The following is a 12,835-nucleotide window of genomic DNA, read 5'->3' on the forward strand; positions in this document are numbered from 1 at the left end:
GCTTCTCTGTATTGATATCTTGAGCTGAGCATCTAAAATCTGGTAAGGAGAAAAGCAAACAGAGCACATTCAGCACTGTAGGGCAGCAGGTTTTGCTTTACCACTCTCCCAGAGCTTTACATTTCAACTTGGGCTGATTAGCCAGCGGTGACAGCTCAGGAAATGGATTCCACCCAGTCTCACAACAACTGATTTAAAATGCTCTAATCTCTGGAAAGATAAGGAGTTGCTACAGCAAAGCCAACATAAACCTGAGAGCTATGGAAGGCTGGACTGTTGTTTAGCTGCTGTTGCTAGTTAGCTACTGTACTTGATTTCAGAGACCACCCTGTATTTAAACCTTCTCACTTAACTTGACACATATCTTTTCAACACCATCCAAAGCTCTCCTCCTGGATAGCCTCTGCCACACGGGGCTGAAGGACATTGTTTGGGGAGCCCTAATGCTGCAGTGAGCATCCTCTCATCCTAAAGTCACTGCAGATGTGACAGGCAGCAACTTCTGCCAAATGGGGTTCTGCTGATATTGAATTAATGGCAGCACAACTGCCCATTCCAAATAAAATACAGCGTATTGCCTTTGGCTGTATGTTGGGCCATCACAAAAAACATAGTATTTGGAGCAAGGAAGAAAACCATCCTCTTTTCAGGAAGCATTGCTCTATGTCACGGAAATCCATTCCTTTCATATAATTTCCTTTATTGCAGCCATGCTGATTGCTTTTATCTCTTCATATTTCCTTTGTTTACATACAAAATGCAATCAAAAGTCCCCCTAAGCCCTTGAAATGCTGAGAAAGAGGCTGATCAATTTACACTGGGAACAGAAACACATTGGGCACGTATACAACGGTGTAAAACAAGTAAGGAAACTTCCTAAACTTCCTGTTTCCAACATTAGCTCATGTGCCCTGAGCTGGATATATTGAGGTATATATGTTAGCAAAACTCTTCTGTACTTTCTGGCATTATCTGCACTGAAAAGTAACCCAGTTTGCTGGAATAGTGCAGCCATACCCTAACGAGTTTTGCCAGCCATGCTGGTGATGGGGTTGGAAGCAGAAATTTCCACAGCTCAAATCCTGCTCTTAGCGACATCTGAAGTGACTCCTTGAGAGCAAGGAGAGCAACTTGGCATTTACCAGCACTCCTCAGAAAGCAAATGTGCTCAGTTGCCGCAGGAAATGCTGCCAGGACCACAGCAGGGAGACGGGCACCCCCTCCACCATCCATCTTCTTGAGAAGGGATCGAATGGTCGATGTTTCCCTCCACTTTTATCTGGGAAAAGAAGAAATATTTCCAGCTGCTGCTCCTTCTACTGCTTCCAGCAGCCTTGCCTTTCCCCAGCGAGCTGCTCCTCGGTGGGCAGGGCTGACACCCTGCGTGCCTGCGTCCCGCTGCCCAGGGAGCAGCTCCCAGAGACGGGGCCCGGCGAGGAGCGTGTCCTGCCTGAGCAAAAGCAGAGGGACAGCGATGGAGGGATGAAGGGGAGCCAGGCAGGGATGCAGGGGTGAAAGGGAGCAAGACAAGATGCCTAGCAGCCAGATCGGTTCCCAAAGCGTGCCCAGGGTTCTGAGGTCCAATGAAAGCCTGCACCTGTAGTGAGATATGCAAATGAGATGATAACTCTGATAAACCTGCCTGCCCTTTTGAAATGACTGGTTTGGTGGTTTCCAGAAAGAGAATTGGGTTTGATTTTTTAATGGATGTCTCTATTTCAGCGGGCTTGTAGTGCAAAATTCAACCATTTCTTCTTGCTGAGAAGATGCTTGCGAAGAAGCTCATTTGCCCAGCAGCAGGTTGGACAGTCTGTTTGCATCAGAGAGTGCCCAGGGGTGCTCGGCCACAGGCTCGGGTCCTCTCTGGGATACAGCTGTGCCAACTAAACCTGTGACCAGACCTGCCCAGCTAATCCAGCTTAATAACAAGCTGTCACAAACCTGCCTCAGTTTGTCTTGGAGGATGTCCAGGGTAGACACGCTTGGGGTGGCTTTCATCTGTTCTCATTTAGGCATTTAAATTCTAGAAATTCAAGTGCAAGTGTTGTCCCTTTACTTGCAGCTCAGGGAAAGGGGCTTCGCCCCACATTGCCTCTCCTTACCTGGTCTCAGTGCCAGGGACACTTGGGTGACTTCTCTGCCCTGTTGAGGCTTGGCCTCAAAAGTGCCACTGTTCACACCCATGGAAATGGCAACACTACCCTCTGTGGGTCAATACAGGAGAAGAAATACATTATTTTTCCCTTAAGCTTCACAGCAGGAGTTTAGAGTAAGACATGAGTCTTGTTTTGTGGCTGGATTTTGCTTTCTGTGACACAGGCAGCTCCCTGGCTGCTCTTCACTCCTGACATTGCCTGTGCTAGAACCACCAAGCAGAATACTTAGTCCCAGGAATAATATTCAACAATAATACACTCCATATAATAAACCTTTTCTTCCAAGGCTGCTGGCAACAATTTCCTTTTTTAGTCGAGGGCAAACGAAAGATTCAGCCTTTATTTGTTGCTGTTGCAGCTGAAGAAGCAGCAGAAACTAACTGTTAAACTTTTCCTGTAAATAGTGCATTAATGAAGACAGATGGGTCAGCAGTATAAACAAAATCTCTATCTTGAGCTAGTTTTGTCCTGGCTTTGTTTCCCAATATAGTAAGGAAACCACCACGCCCCCCAGTTCCCATCCTTTTAACAGTGTTTGCACTCCAAATGTTGAACTGGGTTATAAGGAAGTTTAAATTAACACTGGGCTGTAGTTTTTCAAATGCTTGAAGCAGATGCTCAAGTGCCAGGAAATCTTCCTTTCTTTTTTTTTTTTTTCCTTAAAAAACAGATGAATTTTGCTGGGGTTTGACTCTGTGTGTTTCACAGAAAACACTTCACTGAACCTCTCCCATTGTGCTGTAGGTGAACCAGGCACCAGCCTGCCCATGGCTGTTAAAAACTGCAGGATCCTTTGGCATTTCTAGACTGCTGGGGGCTCTTTTTCACTTTGCTTTTTGAGCAGTCCAAGAGGTGCAGTGCAGCAGCTGCAGACTGGGAGGAGAAGATGGCCATAGGCTTTGGCTGCTGTTTAGCATGATATCTGGGAGATAATTTGTCCTAAGTGTCCTCAGTTTTGGGGAGGCTGATCCTCATGCCTTTAGCTCCAGAGATGTTGCTCACCTGGCAGGGGCCACTGGTTTTGGAAAGAGGCATGTGTCCACAATACTCAGGGATACTAATTTTTCCACAGGTTGACATTTGGGCACTTCCAAATGGGAGCACATTGAGCCAGCACCAGGCACTGCTGGGGGGAAGGGGCTGCTTTCAGCCCAGAACAGGGTGGGGCTCTGCCCCTTCTGCCCAGGCTCCCCAGACCACCCCCAGACAGCCCATCTGCCCGGAGCACAGGGGCTGGCAGGGCTGGAGCAGCGGTGGGTGAAAAAGCCACGTTGAGTGGTCAAGCTTTAACGCTCAAAAGTCTGTGAATCTGGATCTTCAGTCACACGGGGCACCACAGAGTGAGCCTGGACTCAGTACACCCAAGAAAGGGATAAAGCAAGAAAGCTCTGGGGAGAAATCTGAGGAATTTTCATCCATGTGCAGAGAGCTAAGAGATATGGATCACTGAAGGGCACCTCAAGCTTCCAAGTGCTTTGTGAAGTCTGGGATTGGTGCTGAGTGTTTGCACAAGAGACACAGCTGTCACAACTTCTTCCAAGGCCAAGAAATGAGTAAGGTATCTTGAAGTTCATGCTCTTCTGGAAGCATCATGTGTGTTGATTTAAGAGCAGCAATCCAAGACCCTCAGCTTCCCCACTGATGTGTTATCCAGGCCCTTCCTCTCTTTGTATCCTTTGTTTCTGCTCCCATCCCTTTGCCTGTCCTGTCTATTTAGACACTGCCTGGCATATTACAGTGTCCAGCAATAAAGAGGCTTCAAATCTGCTTATGCTTTCTTATGCATATCAGTTAGAAACAGAATAAAGCAAAAATGCAACTGATATTGATGATTTCAATGTGACAGGGTTGCTGCCTCCTGTAGCTGCATGCAATAAGTTAGGGAGGGAGGGAAGGACAGAAAGATAGATACTTCTATACTAAAGCCATATTTCCCCAAACCTTTCTAAAATCAGTTTACACTTTTAAGATTTAAGTGAAGCAGCTGCTAGTATGTTGATATAAAACAAATCAGAAATGGAAGGAAAATCAATGCACACTACTGTTTAATGTGAAAAAGAAATTATTTTAGAAACAGAAGGAATCACTGTAGCAATGTGGATGGATGGAAAGTAGGAAACAAAGAAAATGAAAACATGCAGTGGAATATTTCCTCAGGGACTTCTTGCTGATGTTACAGCACTTACCCCACGGTAGCACTGGCTCTTGTCATGCACTCCCCATGTTATCTGTGAGTGTTGTATCTGTATGGATAGGTGTGTTTAAAGCCAAGCACTTCTGAGTCTGCAGAACTAACCTTAATTTGCTACTTAAGGAAAAGACTATGAAGTAACAGCCCTCTTTTTTTTTTTTTTTTTTTTTTTTTTTTTTGTTGCTCTTTTGCCTGATCTCTGCTCTCTAACTCCATGAACATCCAGCGAACCTCTTTGCATAATGCTACTCAAAGGTAAAGTAAAGCAAGGTAAGGTTTTGCTCCTAGAGCAGTCCTAAGAGACACAAGAAATGAACCCCAGTTCTCAATAGTTCTAATCCCGGGTTCTGACCAGTGTAGGTACAGCTGCAGGTTTCAAGACCTCCTCAAAATTCTCCCCAGATGGCACAACAAGATACGTCTCATGCTTTACTGCTTGCACCACAAACTTGGGCTGAAATCCTCTTAATCAGCATCACAGTCCTTGTTTCTTTAAAAAAAAAAAAAAAGTTCCTAATATCAAAAGACTGCCTGGCCTCTAATTCTAAAAAGCTGTCAATGATATTTTTACTGATCTTGTAAAAATTCACACAGGCAGTGTGAATATACTCACTGAGAACATTTCCATGTCTGCCCATGTTTCCATTGCACCGTAGTACATCATCTACTATCTGCTCTTCTACAAGAAACCTCTGGCAGCGTGGGAGTGTGAAGGCAGCCACGCTGCTTTGCTGTGTGGTCACTTGAACTTTTATAGTGCTTATGGGTGATTACAGTGGTTAATTATTATTTTTAAGGCTCAGGTCCTCTACACACCATTCAGAACTGTTGGTACTGCTCAGCAAAGGGCGCGTGTCAGATCACTGCCACAGCAACAGTCGCAGAAAAGAGACGATAAAAGCGAATGTCGGATTATCTCCCTCCTGCTGGATTATCGCTCCTAACACGGGGGATGGTTTGTCTTGGCAAATGGCTTCATAAGAATGCTGGATGGTTTTGAAAGGGTCTGTGTGGTCACACTTCAGCCGTTGGCTGCTGCAGTTCATGTCAGCAGAGGGAAGTATCACACCTCTTGCAAATTCTTTCAACATGCCATTCCCCACGGACTGAGATTGAGCGTAGGGCAGGGGAACAGCCCGTGGGCAGTGCCAGCCACTGGCAGGGCAAGCTCTGTGGCAGGGGAGCAGTGAAACACCCCACGAGGGGCAGACATGCAGCACGAGGGGACACCACGTAGCTCTGCAACAGCTGAGCACTTAAAGCCCTTCTAGCCCTGCAGGGGTAGTTCTACATCAGACAGGAGCACAGGAACGCTGCTGAGATCACTGCAGGCAGTGAACGGTTCTGTCAGCAAGGGAGGGAACTGTGGGACACGGTGTTTACAGATACCCAGGGGAGAATTAAAACCAGCAACCCCAGTCTCTGTGCAGCACAACTCAACAGAGAGATTCTGTGTAAAATAGGATTGGTACAAGGTTTTATCCAAGTGGGTTTACACACAAGCACAAAAATAAAACATTCTGTATTCTACATTATATTACACAGGCAGGCAATCAATAAATAGGTCAATAAATTATGAGAAGCACAGAAGAGTATGTGTGAAAACAGGTGAAATTGGTTTTAGCTGGTGTGTGATAAAAGTCTTTCGTGTTCATTCCCATGAAGTGTCAGAGTGATTCTTTCAAAGACCTTTATCATTTCCAGGGAAGAAAACTTTCTCTCAGAAGTGTCAGGCAGATGCAGGGACAGTGCAGCAGGCTCTGGTACAGGCTGAAGGAGTCAACGTCACTTACACTTTCCCAAGAATCTGACAAATTTGCAGCTTAGTATAAATAAAGTGACGGGTCTATTGTTTCTCAGCTCCAACACCTCCTTATCACCACGATTTGTTGCAGAAGAGTGGTGGAAACATGGCATGTGACTCCATCATCTGCAGCTTAAGGCCGGGGGCAATGACACAACATCTTTGTGAATCGACAACTTCGGCACAGACGTGAAGGAAAGATCCTCTGGCTGGCACCAAGGGGCTGCCTCTGCTGTCGAGCTCTGTGCAGACTAAACACAATACTGCTGCCTGGCTCTTTCAATTGGCTCACACAGCTACAGCCTATGCAACTTAATGGGCTGGCTGGGGGGACTCGTTTCTTAGCTGGTATAAACTGGTTCAATTCCAAGGATTGAGGAGATTTGCTGCACTTGTTTCTGTCACCTAAAGCTCTTGCTCTTGAGAGGCCGCACATGGCTAACACAACAGAGCCAGGCTGCTTGACACAGGGTGCTTCTGTCATAAATGTGCACAGGGGGAATTTCTTGCCATTGCACGTCAGAGCACTGCAGGAGCCTGGCATTGCTCCTGGGCCCATCGCTCCGCCGGGAAAGACGGGAAAGAGAACGGTTCTGTTCTGCTGCAGGTGCCAAGTCATCCCTGCCAGTTACTGCTAAGTGAGACAGGAAAAGACTAAAGATTAAGAAATAAAGGAAAAAAGTCTAACACCTCATTGTGCTCTGGTGAGTTAGGAGCTTGAGAATTAGGGAGACTAAAGATCCACAGAGACAAACTGAAAAAAAGTAAATCTGAGTATGTGAAGATCTTTATAAAGATTCTACACAAAACTAAGCCGTCTATGTGTGTATTGCCCGTAGTTCACCTACATTTAACAGCTCTGGAAATCCCTATAGATGCCAATCAACATTTATAAAGTACAAAAATACGCCTTTATTTCTGTGGCTTTGAATTCGCCCCTTTGGCACAAAGAGCCCTCCCAGCCAATCCAGTGATCTGCTCTGTGCCCTGATGGGAGGAGAGGCGCAGCCAAACTCAGACAGCGAGGATCAGCAAGAAGCAAGCAATGGAACAAAATATACACTCCCTACGTCGTACGACTTGCCCCAGGAAACATACAATTATCTGTACACGTCTCATTAAATAACCTTATTAAATAGGAAATCCGAAATGTACAAATTTACAGACTGAGTCATTAAATACTTCCCCCCTGCGCTCCCCTGTGCACGCGCTTCCTGCTACTATCTGCAGCCACACTCTGATACCACCATGCCTTCGTATTTGAACTTGTAGGTGACCACCCCTGCATCTAAGTAGAGAATAGAGATGGGGTCGAGTTTAGTGGGCACACAGCAGGCCTTGGAGGCTTTCTGGGGATTCTTCAGGTGAACCAAAGTCTGGACAATGGCATGTTTCGTGGGTGTGACGTGCTCTGTTAAGGGGTAGGCGCACACCCCGTGGCACTCGTAAGCTTCGTATCCGGCCGGGGCGATGATCCAGGAGTCCCAGCCGATCTCCTTGAAATCGATGTAGAGAGGAGTCTTTTTACAGTAGTTGCCTTTCGCATTTCTCCGGATTCGGGCAGTGGAGTCGTAAATGATGTTGGAGCGCATCTGGAGCAGCGCCTCCTCACCAGGCTGGCCGTGGAAATTGCCAACCTCCAGGTTCTCCAAGTCCAGGAGCTGCTCATGGTCTATCATTTCATTCAGCTCTTGCTTCTCCTCTTTTTTGTCATTGCTTTGGTCATCGGAGAACACGATCAACAGGGGTATGTGCTTTGCCTCAGAGTTGATGTCGATATCCAGTTTCCCCTCTCCGTTCTGCTCCTCCCCTTCCCTGCTCTCTATGTGAACTTCCAGCCGGTGCGTGGTCAGCCCTGCCCTTCGCCAGCGCCTGATGGCTTCGGTGACCTCGAAGCTCTCCCACTCGCTGCTTGTGCCGTAGATCTGCCTGGATGCCAGTGGCACCATCTTTCTCTCTTCTCCTACCCCTATATGGTCATTTTCTAGCACTTCAAAAATGGTGACCTTCCGGTCAAGCCCGTCGTAGAGCATTTGGTCCCGCTCCACCAAGGTGTAGAGCCTCAGCTCTGCCATGATGATTTCTTCATGGTGAGGGATGGAAACGTTGAACAGAAGAGGATATTTCCGAGTTCCTGTAACGCCAATGGGGTGGGAAGCCAAGTCTGGAAACGACAAACATTTAGAAGGGTCAATACATCCAAGCAACACATGCACTGGAGTTCATCTGACATGTTTTGCATCGCACGGTGTCAGTCAAACACTTCCAGAAAAGTGTTTTTTCATCATTTCCCCATACTGTACATGGAGAATAGGCTGACTTTATTTTACATGTCTAAGGACAGCAAGATCTCAGTCACACTGAAGACCATGAACCTGGATTTAGAGACTCTCTTTCTCTTCCCATGACTTCCAGGGACTTCCTTGTTGCCTGGAAGGAGTGCATATTAAAAATGTGTTGCTTAATACTAAAATACAAATCACTTGTAGGTTGCTGCACAACAACTATTTAATAACTGAGGAAAAACATTCATCAGTGTAGGAGATGAGGGGGAGAAGGATATGGCACTGGAGTGGACATGAGACAAGTGACACACAAGCTGCATTGCAAGAACAGCAGGCTGGATCTGCATCTGCTCCGTGGTTCTGTGTTAGCAAGTGTTCCCTTCTGCTGGAACTTCCCACAGAAACTGGAAGGGCAAAGCACTAAGGGAGGAAAAGTTGCTTCAGAAGGTGTAAGGCTTTGTTTGGTTGGGAAGAGCAGGTGGTGAACATGCCGCCTGAACCCCCAGCCAGCAGAAATCCTGCCACAGACTCAACGAGCTTCTAGCAAGCAGTCAAACAGCTGTGCTCAGCCAGGCACTTTTGGCAGCTTCAGTTAATAAAACATATGAGAAGTTCATGACATCTGCTTGTCAGTCAGGCTGTCTGTCCTATCTGCATTGTTTGTTTATACATCAGCAACATGCATTTCCTCACAGATGCAGCAGTCTCAGCTAGTGCTGAGCATTTGTGGCTGAGTTACTGTGCCATCTACTTGTAACTCGGGGTAACGTTGCTGCAAAGGCAAACTATTTGCACCCTATTATGTCTTCATCTCTGACTTCTCCAATTTTGGTATGTTTGTAGAAAAATGACACTGATAAAGCTGCAAGTCTCGGCCATGCTCCATCAGTGCACTTCAGCAAGCAGTTAACTTCAGCATGTGACTCGGCCTGCTTAATTTCAGTTTTGGGGTTCTGAGGCACCTGCCTGCCTTTTTTTTCCCCATTTTGCACTGAGGGGTGGTTCTGTTTGCATTTCCCTGCCTGTTGATTGGTAAAGGTGGGAGCTGAACAAGCTCCACACGGCACCAGGGTGGGAGCATGAAAAGATGCTTTTCAAGCTTAGCTGTCATCTCTGCACTGGAAGTAATCTTTGGGGTCTCCTAGCCCTTGATATGCTGAAGCAGGGATTGCATATAATCACAGGGTGGAGAAATGCCACTGGACCACACAGAAGATGAGCACAATTAATTCACCATGAGGCAGGAGAAGGCCACAGCATAAGAGGTCAGGTGAGCACTAGAAGGGCATGAGAAGGGTTCCTTTCGCAGGTCAAGATGTGACTGTGCTCACAGGATGAAATCCCTCCTACTGTTACCTGACCTAGGAGGGTCAGGAAGGGAGATTTGGAGTCCATAGGAAAAAAGAATTTTCCCTTAGGACCTTTATTCCAGTTTTAAGGACTGATGACACTCTCATTTACACTGGAGATGTTACGTGGGTTAAAAGGAAGAGCTAATTCCAGCCACGCAGCATGTTATGTTTCCACAATAAAACATTTAATGGATAACAGTGAAACTATCATGGCTGCCAGTTTTCAGCAGGCAGGGGAACAAAACATCCCATGATCTGTTTCTACTGACCTTGCCATCACAAGCAATTAATTTCTTTATCAAGAGAGCTCTTTAGCATGAAATGGGTGGTTCTCATTTATACAGGCTTTCTAGACACATAACAAAAATTAGTTGCATAGTCCCTCTAACTACCTGTGTTTATGAAACTGTCTTAACATCAGTAGTCTCACTTCACATCATACTGTTTGGGACTGGAAGAGGTGAGAGAAACACCCAAAGGACAGGAGGTTGAGCCAGGTTTCCCAGCTCCAGTGCAGAACCTCTGCAGCACTGAAGGAGGCAGCGAGTGTCGCAGCCGCAGAGCAGCACAGGGCTGGGAACCACTGCCCAGCTCACGGGGGGCAGGTCAGTCTGTGCCCCCTGCAATGCTGCAAACCCAGAAGAGTTTGGGGTTTGCCAGTGGGATGATTTCAGAGTGACATCACTAAACCAGACTGTACTTCAGCAGACTGTACTTGGCAATTTTTATCCCATCTATTTTTTTCCAAATAGTGAGAAATGAGGGAAGAACAGCACATGCTCCTGTGCATGTTTTCATCTATGCTGATGAGCAGCAACTGGCCTGGCTGCTCAGCTGAAAAACTGCTCACCAGTGGGTGTGACTGGTTTGCCACCAACCCTTCAATAAATTCCTCCACGCTTGAGAAAAGAACAGGTAAAGATTTAAACCACAGTGACACCAGAAACACGTTGCTGGTAAAGAGTGCCTGGGCCTGGCAGAGGCTGGGCAGAACAGAGCTGCAGGATTATCTCCTTGCCAAACCCAAATGACTTTGTATGTGGCCTCTCCTTATAGGTCACCATTTCAAAATTGCAAATGACAGAGAAAATGCAATAATGACTTTATGAACTATTATTATTTATTAATTAGACTAACAAAGGATGAGAGTAGCCCCATGGCAGTTTGGATAGTAGTGTATGCCCCTGAGTGGTTAGAAAGAATCAAAGCACTTGCATTTGCCAAGTAGCATAATCAGTATTTGGAACAGTTTTGCTGAAAAAAGCTTTTAATAAAAAACCCTGCGTTGGTGCTCGTAGGTATTGACAAACTCTTGAGTGTTAGCACTGAGCCATTATGTTGTCCTCGTTGAACTGGGAGGAAATGCTGAAGCAGACACATATTCAAGGAACTAAGGTCACAATTAGGCTTCTGTAGCTTCTTCTTTTTTCTTTTTTTTTTTTTTTTAACTAGGAAACTAAAACCTGAGGGTTATCCAAAATTCTGCTTCACATATTTCTATGCATTTGTTGGATTGTGCTCAGATGCTAAAGGAAGAAAATGTTACAAATCACGTGAGGATCCATAGTGAGAGAATATTACAAGACAGCCAGATTTGATCAAGCTCACGACAGGAAAATATTGCAGCTTTGAATGGTGTGTAAAAACATTCCTTCCCTTAGTTCCAAATATTACTTAAGGTATCCACTTGAAAAATCAGCTAATTGCAAATGATGTGCACCATTATGGGACTAATGAAAACAATGCACCGAAATGATGCTTGGTGCTGCGCAGACATTAAAAGGGACATCTTCCCCCAAAACCTTACAGTCTCAGAAGCACGGGACAAAGGATCTCTCTCACAAGCAGTGGGATCTGGATAACCCTGGAACAGGCACCATTAGCTGCCTATTTCCAACGTCAGCCTCACCAAAAGGCCTTTTTCCCCTGGTGTGGTTCACGCCTGATCCCTGGTAAACACATTTCACACCGACTATGAAAACACTCATTCCTGTTCTCCTCTCCTAGAGAGGGATGCATCTTACCTTCATTTTTGAAGCTCCTAATAATATTTGCGGATGGCATAGAAGTCCTATCAGTGGCAAACCTGTTGTACAGCTCTAGCATGTACTCTGGCGGATCCACCTTGGCCGTTTCGTGCAGGGGAATGTCAGAGAGGTTCAGGGTCTTCAAAAAATCGTTTTTCATATTCTGAAGGAGCGTGTTGAAATCAACACCATCCTGCTCGGAGAGGATTTCATCAAAAAGAGGCACGTCTTCCTCCAAGGAAGAGTGCTCCAAGCTCAGGATGGGACTGCAAGTGGCAAGGTGAACCAAGAGACAGAGGACAGCCCACAGCTGGAGGACCACAGAATCCATGGCTTCGCTCGAGCCTCCACCCGCACTCACCAAGCTCTAGCTCTCGTATGGGCTAAGTGGCGGTTTTATCCCCTGGGTTGTACACGGCTTGTGTCACAGAGAGATGACAAGTTTGGAAGCTCTTGTCTTGAAACTTGTGATCCGTCCTGCCTGTCTCCCCCTTCCCCCTCCCCAAGACCAGGTCTCTCTCGGTAATTGGATATGGCTTGCTCTCTTCTGTGGTTGCCTTGCCTCTCTTATCTCGTGTAGTGTAAGCTGTTCACCAGATTTGTTGCTATCTTGCAATCCCCTTTCCCTTAATGAGCATTTTGTAAACATTCTGCGCTAGGACACTCAGAGATAGGACAAGTTTCTCCTCAGAGAGCAACTGCCCTTTCTTTTCTGCCTCCTGGTAGCTGACTTCCTCTGCCGTGCATGAACAACTTTCATCCACGCCGATTTCAAGCTAACGCGTAAATTCTGCAGTCTCTATCCAAACCCATCAATTTGGCACCAAGGGCAAAGGATGGCTCCCTTAAGGTAACAACTCTGCCCTTCCCAAAGCTATTTTAAAGCTAAGTCTTTATATTACAGTTATGAAGGAACTTCTCTGGGAAAAGGCCCATTGCTCCATGCTTGCACGGCTCAGAGCACGGGAGAAGCGCTCGAGGTGCCACCACAGTACTGGAGTCCTGATCCCAGAGGAGCAG

At 46.3% G+C, this 12,835-nt stretch overlaps 1 protein-coding gene across 1 annotated transcript; it reads right to left on the reverse strand.

The window, feature by feature from the left end:
* Window positions 1-7,214: 7,214 nt before the first annotated feature.
* Window positions 7,215-12,156, reverse strand: BMP10 (bone morphogenetic protein 10). The gene is made up of 2 exons (XM_008940189.1): window positions 11,813-12,156; window positions 7,215-8,315 (listed from the first exon to the last, which is right to left on the reverse strand). Exons 1-2 carry the CDS (start codon window positions 12,144-12,146, stop codon window positions 7,372-7,374), a joined length of 1,278 nt encoding a protein of 425 aa, XP_008938437.1. The 5' UTR covers window positions 12,147-12,156; the 3' UTR covers window positions 7,215-7,371.
* Window positions 12,157-12,835: the final 679 nt, after the last annotated feature.

This window comes from Merops nubicus, unplaced genomic scaffold, assembly GCF_000691845.1.
Source record: "Merops nubicus isolate BGI_N331 unplaced genomic scaffold, ASM69184v1 scaffold32045, whole genome shotgun sequence".
NCBI lineage: Eukaryota > Metazoa > Chordata > Aves > Coraciiformes > Meropidae > Merops > Merops nubicus.

Coding starts and splice junctions, on each gene's coding strand:
- BMP10 (XM_008940189.1), bottom strand. CDS start 12,146: ATGGATTCTGTGGTCCTCCAGCTGTGGGCTGTCCTCTGTCTCTTGGTT. Junction 8,316..11,812: donor TAGGAGCTTCAAAAATGAAG/GTAAGATGCATC, acceptor TGTCGTTTCCAG/ACTTGGCTTCCCACCCCATT.